The sequence below is a fragment of the Astyanax mexicanus genome, chromosome 20 (genome assembly GCF_023375975.1).
Source record: "Astyanax mexicanus isolate ESR-SI-001 chromosome 20, AstMex3_surface, whole genome shotgun sequence".
Lineage (NCBI taxonomy): Eukaryota > Metazoa > Chordata > Actinopteri > Characiformes > Acestrorhamphidae > Astyanax > Astyanax mexicanus.
This window is the reverse complement of record NC_064427.1, coordinates 15,578,177-15,590,991: the sequence shown is the minus strand read 5'-3', so window position 1 is coordinate 15,590,991 and position 12,815 is coordinate 15,578,177. Positions and strand designations below refer to the sequence as shown.

Genomic DNA, 12,815 nt, shown 5'->3' with positions numbered 1-12,815 from the left:
ATGATATGGCACACCCTTAACTGAGATATTAAAAATTACAAATTACAATTTATCAGATTTGTAACAGAAGTCAATGATCCAGAATGTCAAAGCAAACAATAATCAACAAATACAAAAATAATAATTAAATCATGACTAAAATGAAAGATAATAAATAAATTACAATCTGTGAAAAGAGTAGTAAATTAATGTACATATAGTTTATGTAATAATGTATATTGTGATATACAGTACGTAGGTTGGCTTAGTGCAGTGTGGGGCTCTGGGATCTTATCTCTCTCTCTCTCTCTCTCTCTCTCACTCTCTCTCTTTTCTCTCTATCTCTCTTTTTCTCTGTTCGTCTCTCTTTTCCCTCCCTCTCTCTCTCTCTCTCTCTCTCTCTCTCTCTCTCTCTTTCTCTCTCTGTCTTCATTTTTTTCTGTCTTCAATTCACAGAAGCTTTATTGGCATTACCATAGTAAATTAATTACCATTGTAATTGACTGTTTGGATATGTGTGTAGATTATATTGAAGCTATATGATCTATATTATGCTTATCTCTGTATTAGAACCTGTATCTCTTTCTCTCTGTCTCTATCTCTCTGTGCTCTGTCTCTTCCTTCCTCTAATAATTGTTTAAATAATATTTGGGGGGGTTGTATGGTTGGGTAGTTTGGGAGCAGTTTGGTGTTTATAAATAACAGGACCGTCCTGCACCTCTCAGCCAGGTGAATCTCTAATGAGACGGGACAGAGCAGGTCGCATGGCAACAGCACCTGCAGACCATCTACTGCTTTATTTTTATATCACAGTACACACTGTGCCCACACACACCTTTCACACACACACACACACACTTTACACACACACACTTTTCACACACTGTCCCCAATGTCCAAAAACTGTCCTTTCCAACTGCTATTCCCACACACTGTGCCACACTTTTCCATCTCCATTTAGTACCAGTCAAAAGTCTGGAGATTTTCAGTAGTTCTTTATTATTTTACAATTATCTATAGTTTAATACTAAACTCATCAAAACTATAATAAACATTATTAAGTATACAAAATGTTTTGTATTTTATATTCTATATTTTATAAGTAGCTGGATTTTCTCAGTCAGCTTTATGAGGTAGAGTCATCTGTAATTCAGGCTTTCAGTTAACAGCTGTGCTGAAATTATCTTAAATTTCAGTATTTAGTATTTAGTATTTCAGTAATTACTTAAATTTCTTGTCTCTTAATAAAGTGTTTGAGAGCATTAGTTGTAAAGAAGTGAGGTAGAGTTACAGGTATACAGTGAATAGTGAATATTTCAGTAATGTTCTAATCCAGATTATGAGAAGCAAGAACTATTCAACTTAATGAAGAAAAAAATACTTGAAAAAGAAATGCAGATCAGTTGATCTGAAAAGTAGAATTTGAAAGTATCCTTAATTGCAATCACAGCAAAGACCATCAAAAACATTATGGTGATGAAACTGGCACTCATCAGGACTACCCCAGGAAAGTATAGAAGAGCAAGTGTTTCCTCTGTTGTACAGGATATGTTTATCAGAGTTACCAGCCTCAGAAACCACAAGTTAAAAAACAGCTCACCAGATAAGAGCAACTTAATACTTCACAGAGTATTTTGGTTTGTTAATATGTATAACTCTTAAGTTATTACATGATTCATAATGGTTTTTCTTCATTATCTGATAGATCACTTTCCTAATTATTTACTATGTAATAGGGGTAGGCGATATGGCCCTAAAATTATATTATGATATTTCATAGTATTTTTGCGATAATGATTCTCTAAAAATATGACAAAACATTTTTAAAAAATCAAGAATACTCTACCCCTTTACTGTGCAGTTCTTTTTCTCTTTAACTGGTTCTGTGTTTATTCTGTGTTTTGTTTCACGCTTGACCCAGAAAGTGAACCGCTGGGTGTGTTTTATCTTTAACCTGCTCAGTAGAGTAGATCAGTGTAGAACACAAACTCTGCTCAGCAGGGTCTGGGTTTATTTTATGTTTCTGTGTTTGGGTGTGAGAGCTGAATGACTTATGAAGCGTGAAGTATATAAAAAAAGGAAATATTTTGACTGGCCACAGATCAGGTGGATCATGACCTTTGCTCCCGGCCTGTCTTTCCCTCTATCTGTCTCACTCTTTCAGTCTGTGTGAGAGTCCCAGCGGCGTTTTAACATTCTCCTGCTCCAGCTCACCTTAAAGAGACGGTTCAGCTGAACATCAGACCCACAGTCTGACCCGGCTTTAACACAGCGGCAGCAGCAGTAACATCACTGAGAGTCAGTGAGAGTCATGCAGGAGTTAAAACAAAGAGTCAATCAGTATCTAACAGCACTTTCTTAACATAATGTATATTTATTCATTAGCATTATGGGATTGTTAGAAAGAACATTAGGTAGATCAGGGGTTTTGTGGCCCACAAAAAAACTCAACCAGTTAATAATAATCTAAACAGATGCAGAACAACAATTAATATTGACTATAAAATTAATTGATAGGCATGAATTGCACATTTTACTCAGGCTCGGATAATAATATTAATGTAACTACAGGGTTCCTGTGGTCCTGTTCTTAAAAAGTCTTAAAATATCTTAAATTAAAATCCAGATAATTAAGGTCTTAAATTGTCTTAAATTTACTGTAAATTTGATGGTTTGATTTGGTGTTCAATTTTCAGACGGTGCGTTTAATGCGTTCAGAAGGCACAGTGACCCACCGTAAACATCTAATCCAGGAGAGAACTTCAGCTGAGAGGTCAGCGGAGGGCTAGCTAACATTAGCATCAAGCTAGCTAACATACTAACGTTAGCGGCAAGTTAGCTACATTATCAGGGAGAGAACTAAGTTTAACAGAGAGCTAGCTAACATTAGCGGCTAGCTAGCTAACATACTAACGTTAACATAACGTTAACATATTAACATTAGCGGCGAGTTAGATAATATTCCAACTGGAAGATCAGAATAAGTCTTGACTAAGACTATAATAAATAACTAATAATTTTAGGGTGCATTTTACAATAGCGGTTCTCAAACGTTTAAGTTGTATTTTTGCGTGCACGGGGTGAAGAGATACTGTTGTACTATCTGAAGTGAGAGAAACACTGAGGTGTGAACTGATCTGGTTGAGTAATGTTACAGGATTTTATACTAATGACTAAATGGTTTTACATTGTTATATGTTTCTAAAGAGAGATCTTTTTTTGTGCTACTCCACCAAAGATACATAGTGCTGTAGTAGCATTCCAGCCTGAATTGGGAATCGCAGATATTCCATTCTCCTTCTGTTACAGTCAGTGGAGCATCAAAATGATTAATTTTTAAGTCAAAATGTTATACAATAATGTTATAAAACTGCTGCAATAATCTGATGTATTACTTATGAGATTTTTGTTAAATCTACTGTTACATATGTTTTGTTCATGCAGGTTTCAGATAAATTTGCCTTCAGCCTGTTTGATCTGGACTGGGACGTTTTCATGCAGCACATTGAGGGGGCCATCAACAGAGTTCCTGCACTGGAGCAGACCGGAATCAAATCCACCGTCTGTGGACCTGGTAAATACACTCACACACTGCTTAAAATGATCTAATTCATCTCTTGCTCCCATTAGAAATGAGGTTTATTAGAAAAAAAGCAAGGTAAATTTACTACAGCCACTTCAGAATCTTCCAGGACTTCTTCTGAAACCAAGTCTAGGCTGCAGTTCAGTTGAGCTGCATCTTTTGGCTCCATAAAATGCTGTTCCAAATTAAAGGATCCTTTATATACAACCAAGAAATGCATCCAGCACTCAGCCAAGGGATTTTGAGGACTCTACCCTCTACAGTGCAGAAGGTTAAAGATTAAAAAGCACCTCAAATTTAGGTTAAAACAAGTGAAAAACTGAGATTGTTTTAACCCTCCTGTTATGTTCATTTATCAGGAACGATAATGGTGTTCCCAGGACAATTTGACCTGGTGCATATTTAATTATCAATAAAATCCTAACAAGCAGTGTAAATATTTTTTTATTAACTCCATTACTAATCATTCAATCAATATTTAGTGCAGTGGTGTTCTTTACCTCTAACAGGTAATCCTCAATTAGGATAATTCACTCGTTTAAAATAAATATTCAAACTTTTTTAAATGTTTCACTACTTTATTACTTTTAAAAGACCAAAATATAAAACAGTAGTTTTACCTAACATTGAAACATAACATTACAATTTTGTTTTAGTTTTTAATTTTGCAAATATGTAACATAACATAACAGGAGGGTAATAATAATAATGAAATATTATTTCAAAATTTAAATATTTAAAATAGAGAAATGCCACAGTGTCACCACAAAACATTTGTATGTTTTAAGATGTTACTATGAAACCTTGTTAAGACATATGTGAGACCAATAGGATACTAAAAAAGTATATATAGGACCATATATAGGTCCAAGCTTTAATTTTCTCACAGAAAGCATTAAGTTGTCTCTTCAAATTTCCAGAAATTTCCAAATTTTCAGGCTATAAGATGCATGAGATTATAAGGCACATTGAGCAACACTAGTAAGAATGCCTACATTGAAGTGAATAAGGGTGTTGACATGTTTCCCTTCTATTAGGGAATCTGGAGGAAGTGTTTAAGTAAATTAAACTGCAATACATAAAAACCTTTTCAAACAAGTTAATCGAGCGCTGGATGTTAATCTACACAGATTTCTTAAAACTGTTATTTTGGGTGATTAAAGGGCTTCTGTTTTTTACTGTAAGCTTAGATTTTCCATATTTTGTCTAAGGGTGAGTTTTCAGTGAAGTTTTCCCAGCACTATGAGTGCAGCAGCATTAACATTAGCCGCTAACCACAGTGCTAGCGGGCTTAAAATGCCATCCGCCAGTGCTAGACTGAGGAACCCTAAGTGTTCTGGTAAGTCAGGGCGATATTAGCTAGCGGTTTGTCCCACGTAGTTTGTTTTAACACGATAAACACGCAAACTACAGTCCGATATACTCACCTCTGAATGATAAAAGAGCTAGCGCTTAGCGTTGTGGTAAGCGGCTAATGCTAATGCTGCTGCACCCAGCCTTAGTGCTGGAGAAACTTCACAGAAAACTCACCCATATAACCCTGTACTTCAGCAGAGTGGCTTTACTGCTCCTTAATACCTGACTGGTAGAATTCATACATAAGGAGCACTAGATTATAAGGAGCACTGATGATTTTTTGGAACAATTAAAGGATTTTAAATACAGTACAAAAACTACAGGGCCTAAACCTTCCAATTGTGTTACATCTCTCTCTATAGACATTTTTGATATTTTCCTGACAAAAACAGGCCTTTCAAAATTCCCAGTTTGACCTTCACCACCTGTAATGTTACACTTATTAACACTCATTTACAAACCTTTACAAACACAAGCTCTAAAACCTGCAGAAATTACCGTTTAATCGCAAATGTTCTCAAACGCTGACATTTGCGTGAGACGTATCTGAGTATGTAAATGTGTATTTGATCACAGTGTTTATAGCGCTCTGACCTTTACGACGTGTAAATTCTCTCACACAGCATTTTTCCTACTGACAGCCAGATGTTTGCATAATCATCTCAACAACAACAGAATGTCAAGCTGTTGAATCTCTGCTGAAGTCGGGATTCGCCGCCCTTGTTGTTACCTGTCGAGCGCGACTATTGGTTTAATTTCTGTGCTGATTAATTTGCTCAGTTGCGTGGGGTTTACGTTATAATACAGGAGTGCAGCATTAGGACATACACATGCGGATACCAAACACAGAATTTATTAAATAAAGGGTTCAATCTATAGGAACGGTAAGGGACAGGCAAGGTCAGTAACAAAAAGGTCAGCAGAGAAAAAAGAGGTCATACACAGGATATCCAACAGATGCAAAAAAAGGGAAAGACAAAAGGGTGGTAAAAAAATACAAAAACAGGTCACAACTAGAAAACTAACAAACAACAAAGGGCATTGTAAAAAGAGTGGTCAAATATACAAAAAAAGGGTTGATAACAAAAAAGCAAAGAAAAGACAGGGTAGAAGAGCTAAATCAATAAATTCAATACTGGGTAACTTGGAACAGGAACAGGTGGCTATTAATACTAGGAGGACCAGGTGAAAATGATTAGAAGGCTGGCGAGTTAGAGTGCTGTGTGCGGATTGGCTGTGTGCGGATTGGCTGTGTGCGGATTGGCTGCGTGCGGATTGGCTGCGTGCGGATTGGCTGCGAACAGATTGGCTGCGTGCGGATTGGCTGCGTGCGGATTCTCTGCGTGTCTTCAGTGCTGCAGTGCTACCTGTTGGGCTCAGGTTGTCAGTAATGGGAGCTGACAGGTGTGAAATGCCGTCCTCCCAGCGCTTCCACTGCAGGTCACGCCCACACACTGCCCCCCGCCATCAGACCAGCTCTCCTGCCTTTACTCTCAATCTGTATCAGTGTAGTGAGGATCCTCTGTGCCTCTGTTCTGGTGAGGAGAGATTATTATGGGACGTTTCAGTGCTGAGTTCTGACTCTGTTCACCTGCTGGGGGCTGGAAGAGTGAATCATCCTGACCTGCTGTTTCTACACTAATATCACCTATAGTGTGTGTTGGTGGTAGAGGGTGTAATGGTGTAAGTATTTGGCTGAGAAATGTGTTGAATACACTCATCGTCAAAGAAAGAGAGGTGCAAAAATAGTTGCACCCAGAAGAAAGTGCTGGAATTCCATGCAGTGTGGCAGTTTGTGGACGAGCATTGTCCTTTTGCAATTGGAACGATTGGATCCACTGCTCCACAATGGTGAACTCGTACCCCAGTGGGATTTGTACCTGTGTAGCCAATATTCTATTTTTTATCTGGTTCAAAGAGTCTTAATCTGTTTGGCAATATTTATCTACAGGGACTTGACAAACGGTGTAATGTGTGTGCATTTGCACATATGTGTCAGCAATGGGTGTAAATTAAAGTAGCTAAGTGCATTCAGTAGGAGTGTCAATGTCATATAGGGTATACTACTCTCCCCTATACAATTATATAAACTCTATACTACCCTCTATTACCCTTTACACCCTATACTCTATAAACTACATTCTATTGCTATGTACTACCATGTACCATATCCTTCTACTATCATATAATCTTCTATACATCCATATACTAGCATATACTCTCTATAGTAGCCTATAGTCCATATACTACCCTATACTCTCTATACTGCCCTATTCAACAATGGACACCCTATATTATTCTTTATAATACCATGTACTTACCATCACTACACTATAATCTCCTATACATCCACATACTTTCCTATTCTATATATACTACCCTATACTACCATATATACAATGTACAACTACCCTCTATTACCCTATACACCCTATACTCTATATATTTCCCTCTATTGCTCTATATTACCATGTGCTTACCCTATACAATGCTATAAACCCCTATACATCCATATACTGTCCTATACTCTCTGCACCACCCTATACTCCCCTATACAACAACCTACACCATATACTATCCTTTATTACCCTTTAATACCCTATACTACTCTATACTCCTTCATGCCTCCAATACTACCCTCTTGCACCCTAAACTACCTTATACTTTCCTATACTGCAGTATACTAAAGTTGATAACCAGTGTAAATGAGAAACGATAACACAAATAAAAAGAACAAATAGCACATTATGTAGCTGATGAACATATTAGCTAGCTGAGTAATGCTACTTACTATAGGTGTTAAAAATGATACATATCATGTTTTTATATTATCCAGAGTATCTTCTGAGTTCAGTCGATGTGTAAACTTGCATTATTAATATCTCACCTCTTGGCCCACAGTATTTTCTTAGTTATTTAAAGAGCAAAGTCTCTTATAAATCTTTCTCTCTGTCTCCCACACACTCACACACACACACACTTGCTGCTGTATTCCCCGGCCAGGCCGGCGCACTATATCCACTCCATCTCCGACGCTGGCTCAGCTTTATTGCTGCTTCTTCATGTGGTGGTTTGGGTTCAGGGCTGGTGGTTCAGAGTCAGTGATGAGCAGCTTGTTCTGCAGGGTCTCTCCTGAGACTCACTGAAAACTGTGAGTACACACACACACACACTCAGCTCTGTGTATGGGGTCTCTGATGTAGTATCAGGGTGGGGTTTGTCAGGATAAATCTCACACTGAAGCCTGAAACTGTCCAAAACTATCTAGAGAGTTGATGCAGTTGTGAGGAAACGGAAGATCTTGTATCTTTTACCCTTTAATGCCCTCTATTACCCCATATTACCCCATATATACTACCCTAAACTCTCTATATTAACCTATATGTCTGTATACAACAATATACATCCTATACTACCCTCTATTACCATGTACTTACCCTCTACTATTCTATAATCCCCTATACATGCATATAATACCCTATACTGCCCTATACAACAATATACACCTTGTATACCCTATACTACCCTCTATTACCATGTACTTACCCTCTACTATTCTATAATCCCCTATACATGCATATAATACCCTATACTGCCCTATACAACAATATACACCTTGTATACCCTATACTACCCTCTATTACCATGTACTTACCCTCTACTATCTTTATTATCCCCTATACATCCATATAATACCCTATACTACCCTATACAACAATATACATCCTATACTACTCTCTATTACCATGTACTTGTATACCCTATACTACCCTCTATTACCATGTACTTACCCTCTACTATTCTATAATCCCCTATACATGCATATAATACCCTATACTGCCCTATACAACAATATACACCTTGTATACCCTATACTACCCTCTATTACCATGTACTTACCCTCTACTATCTTTATTATCCCCTATACATCCATATAATACCCTATACTACCCTATACAACAATATACATCCTATACTACTCTCTATTACCATGTACTTGTATACCCTATACTACCCTCTATTACCATGTACTTACCCTCTACTATTCTATAATCCCCTATACAACTATATAATACCATATACTATGCTATACAACAATATACACCTTGTATACCCTATACTACCCTCTATTACCATGTAGTTACCCTCTACTATTCTATAATCCCCTATGCATGCATATAATACCCTATACTGCCCTATACAACAATATACACCTTGTATACCCTATACTACCCTCTATTACCATGTACTTACCCTCTACAATCCTTTAGTCCCCTATACATCCATATACTACCCTATAAAACAATATTCACCTGATACTACCCTCTATTACCACTTATTGCCATGCACTTACCCTCTACTATTCTATAATCCCCTATACATCTATATAATACCATATACTACCCTATACAACAATATACACCCTATACACCCTATACTACTCCCATTACATCTATTACTATGTATGTACTCTCTACTATTCTATAATCCCCTATACATCCATATAATACCCTATACTACCCTTTACAACAATATACATCCTATACTACTCTCATTACCATCTATTACCATGTACTTACTCTCTACTATCTTTATTATCCCCAATACATCCATATAATACCCTATACTACCATATACACCAATATACATCCTATACTACTCTCTATTACCATGTACTTACTCTGTACTACCTTTATTATCCCCTATACATCCATATAATACCCTATACTACCTTATACAACAATATACACCCTATACTGCTCCTATTACCATCTATTACCATGTACTTACCTTATACTATCCTATAACCCCTTATACATCCATATACTAACCTATACTACTCTATACCTCCATTTACTACACTATAGTACCCTATATACCTACAGTTGTGGTCAAAAGTTTACATACACTTGTAAAAAAACATAATGTTATGGCTGTCTTGAGTTTTCAATAAGTTCTACAACTCTTATTTTTCTGTGATAGAGTGATCGGAACACATACATGTTTGTCACAAAAAACAGTCATAAAATTTGGTTCTTTCATAAATTTATTATGGGTCTGTTGAAAATGTCACCAAATCTGCTGGGTCAAAAATATACATACAGCAACAAAATTTGTCAATTTTGGTGATGTAGCGAGTTGTGTCAATCAAATTAGCTTCATGTCATGGCCTCTTCACTTCTTGTAAGTGATTCTGATTGACTACAGCTGTTGACTTCTCATGAGCCCATTTAAATAGGGCTCATTTGACCCAGTGATTAGACTCAGCTACAAAAGCTACAATGGGAAAGTCAAAGGAACTCAGTGTGGATCTGAAAAAGCGAATTATTGACTTGAACAAGTCAGGGAAGTCACTTGGAGCCATTTCAAAGCAGCTACAGGTCCCAAGAGCAACTGTGCAGACAATTATACGCAAGTATAAAGTGCATGGAACAGTTGTGTCACTGCCACGATCAGGAAGAAAACGCAAGCTATCACATGCTGCCGAGAGGAGATTGGTCAGGATGGTCAAGAGTCAACCAAGAATCACCAAGAAGCAGGTCTGCAAGGATTTGGAAGCTGATGGAACACAGGTGTCAGTCTCCACAGTCAAGCGTGTTTTACATCGCCATGGACTGAGAGGCTGCCGTGCAAGAAAGAAGCCCTTGCTCCAGAAAAGGCACCTTAAGACTCGGCTGAAGTTTGCTGCTGATCACATGGACAAAGATAAAACCTTCTGGAGGAAAGTTCTCTGGTCAGACGAAACAAAAATTGAGCTGTTTGGCCACAACACCCAGCAATATGTTTGGAGGAGAAAAGGTGAGGCCTTTAATCCCAGGAACACCATGCCTACTGTCAAGCATGGTGGTGGTAGTATTATGCTCTGGGGATGTTTTGCTGCCAGTGGAACTGGTTCTTTGCAGAAAGTAAATGGGATAATGAAGAAGGAGGATTACCTCCAAATTCTGCAGGAAAACTTAAAACCATCAGCCCGAAGGTTGGGTCTTGGGCGCAGTTGGGTGTTCCAACAAGACAATGACCCAAAACGCACATCAAAAGTGGTAAAGGAATGGCTAAACCAGGCTAGAATTAAGGTTTTAGAATGGCCTTCCCAAAGTCCTGACTTAAACCCCATTGAGAACATGTGGACAGTGCTAAAGAAACGGGTTCATGCAAGAAAACCATCACATTTAGCTGAACTGCACCAATTCTGTCAAGAAGAGTGGTCAAACATTCGACCTGAAGCTTGCCAGGAGCTTGTGGATGGCTACCAAAAGCGCCTAGTTGCCGTGAAAATGGCCAAGGGACATGTAACCAAATACTAATGTTGCTGTATGTATATTTTTGACCCAGCAGATTTGGTGACATTTTCAGCAGACCCATAATAAATTTATGAAAGAACCAAATTTTATGACTGTTTTTTGTGACAAACATGTATGTGTTCCGATCACTCTATCACAGAAAAATAAGAGTTGTAGAACTTATTGAAAACTCAAGACAGCCATAACATTATGTTTTTTTACAAGTGTATGTAAACTTTTGACCACAACTGTATATATACCTATATACTTCGTATATGCTCAACAATATAGAACCTATATGCCATATACTACCCTCTATTACCATTTATTACCATGTACTTACCATACTATATTTTATCCACTTATACATCCATATACTACCATATACTGCCCTATATTTTCTAATACTAATCTATAGTACCCTATACACCATATACCTAACCACTCTCAGGCTTAGGTTTAACACAGTATTTTCAGCTCTTTATTTCCCAGCGGTGTCTGAGAGGAGCTCAGTAGGGCTCAGTGGTTTTGGTGTTTGGTTGTATTGGAGTCTCTAGTGTTTATGGTCTGTGTATGTGGGGTTTGAGAAGAGAAGAGAGAGTGATAGAGAGATGGAGGGATGAATAAATGATGTTTCCAGCCTTGCTCTGCTCTCTGTTGTCTTTGTGTCCACACTTCTACTTCATCTCTCTCTCTCTCTCTCTCTCTCTCTCTCTCTCTCTCTCTCTCTCTGTAAGAGCAGATGATCTGGCTGTTCTCTCTCATGTGGAATAATGGTGAAATCTTGTTCTCCATTACACCCAGTGTTTCCAGTGGCTCTTAATACTGGGCTTCAACCAGTTTTGTCATTGTCAGATATCAGTGCTCTCTTTAAAATAATACAGGTTGCTCTAGCTTTTCAGTGAAGCTCTTGATTTTAAGCACGGTTATGTAGCAGATTTACCTTAAAGCAGCAGTGTGTAGGTTTTTTCTTTAAAATTCAAAGCAGTAGTCCTGGTTACATCTAATATATTACTTCTAAAAGTAAAACCAAAAGAAGAGGACATTCAAAGATGGAAATTTGGTAGAGCTGAAGCGCGTACAGTGGGAACTCAAGGTTCGTCTGAAAGAAAGCAAGGAGTCTTACAGGAAAAAGTTAGAAAAGGAGGTGCGATGTAAACCATCACTGGGTGCAAGAACAACAGCTGCAACCCAGTAGAAGGAGGTGTGGACAGAGCAAACCAATTTAACACCTTTTACAGGTTTAGGTTTGACTGTCCTGCTCCTGCTGCCCCCTCCTCTTACTCTCCTGCAGCATCACCCTCACCTCCATCTTCATCATCATCGTCATCATCATCTCCATCACCTTCAACTCCAACTCCACAATCTTCATCATCACTACCATTACCCTCACCTCCATCTTCATCATCATCAACACCACCCTCACCTCCATTATCTTAATCATCACCACTACCATCACCGTCACCTCCACTATCTTCATCGTCATCACCACCGTCAACATTGTCAGCTGGCAGACAAAACAGCTCCTCCAGTCCACCAACCTTTACTGCAGACCAATTCAGGAGACAGCTGAGGAGACTTCACCCCAGGAAGGCAGCTGGCCAGGACAGAGTGTG

General features: G+C 38.1%; 1 protein-coding gene across 2 annotated transcripts in view; it reads left to right on the top strand.

Moving 5' to 3' along the window:
* Positions 1-12,815, top strand: part of sardh (sarcosine dehydrogenase) — a 67,425-nt gene that overhangs the window by 22,282 nt on the left and 32,328 nt on the right. For both annotated transcript variants that reach the window (XM_049468820.1, XM_049468821.1), the window contains one exon: positions 3,424-3,553. In XM_049468820.1, coding sequence (XP_049324777.1) covers positions 3,424-3,553 — 130 coding nt within the window. The remainder of the gene's footprint in view (positions 1-3,423; positions 3,554-12,815) is intronic.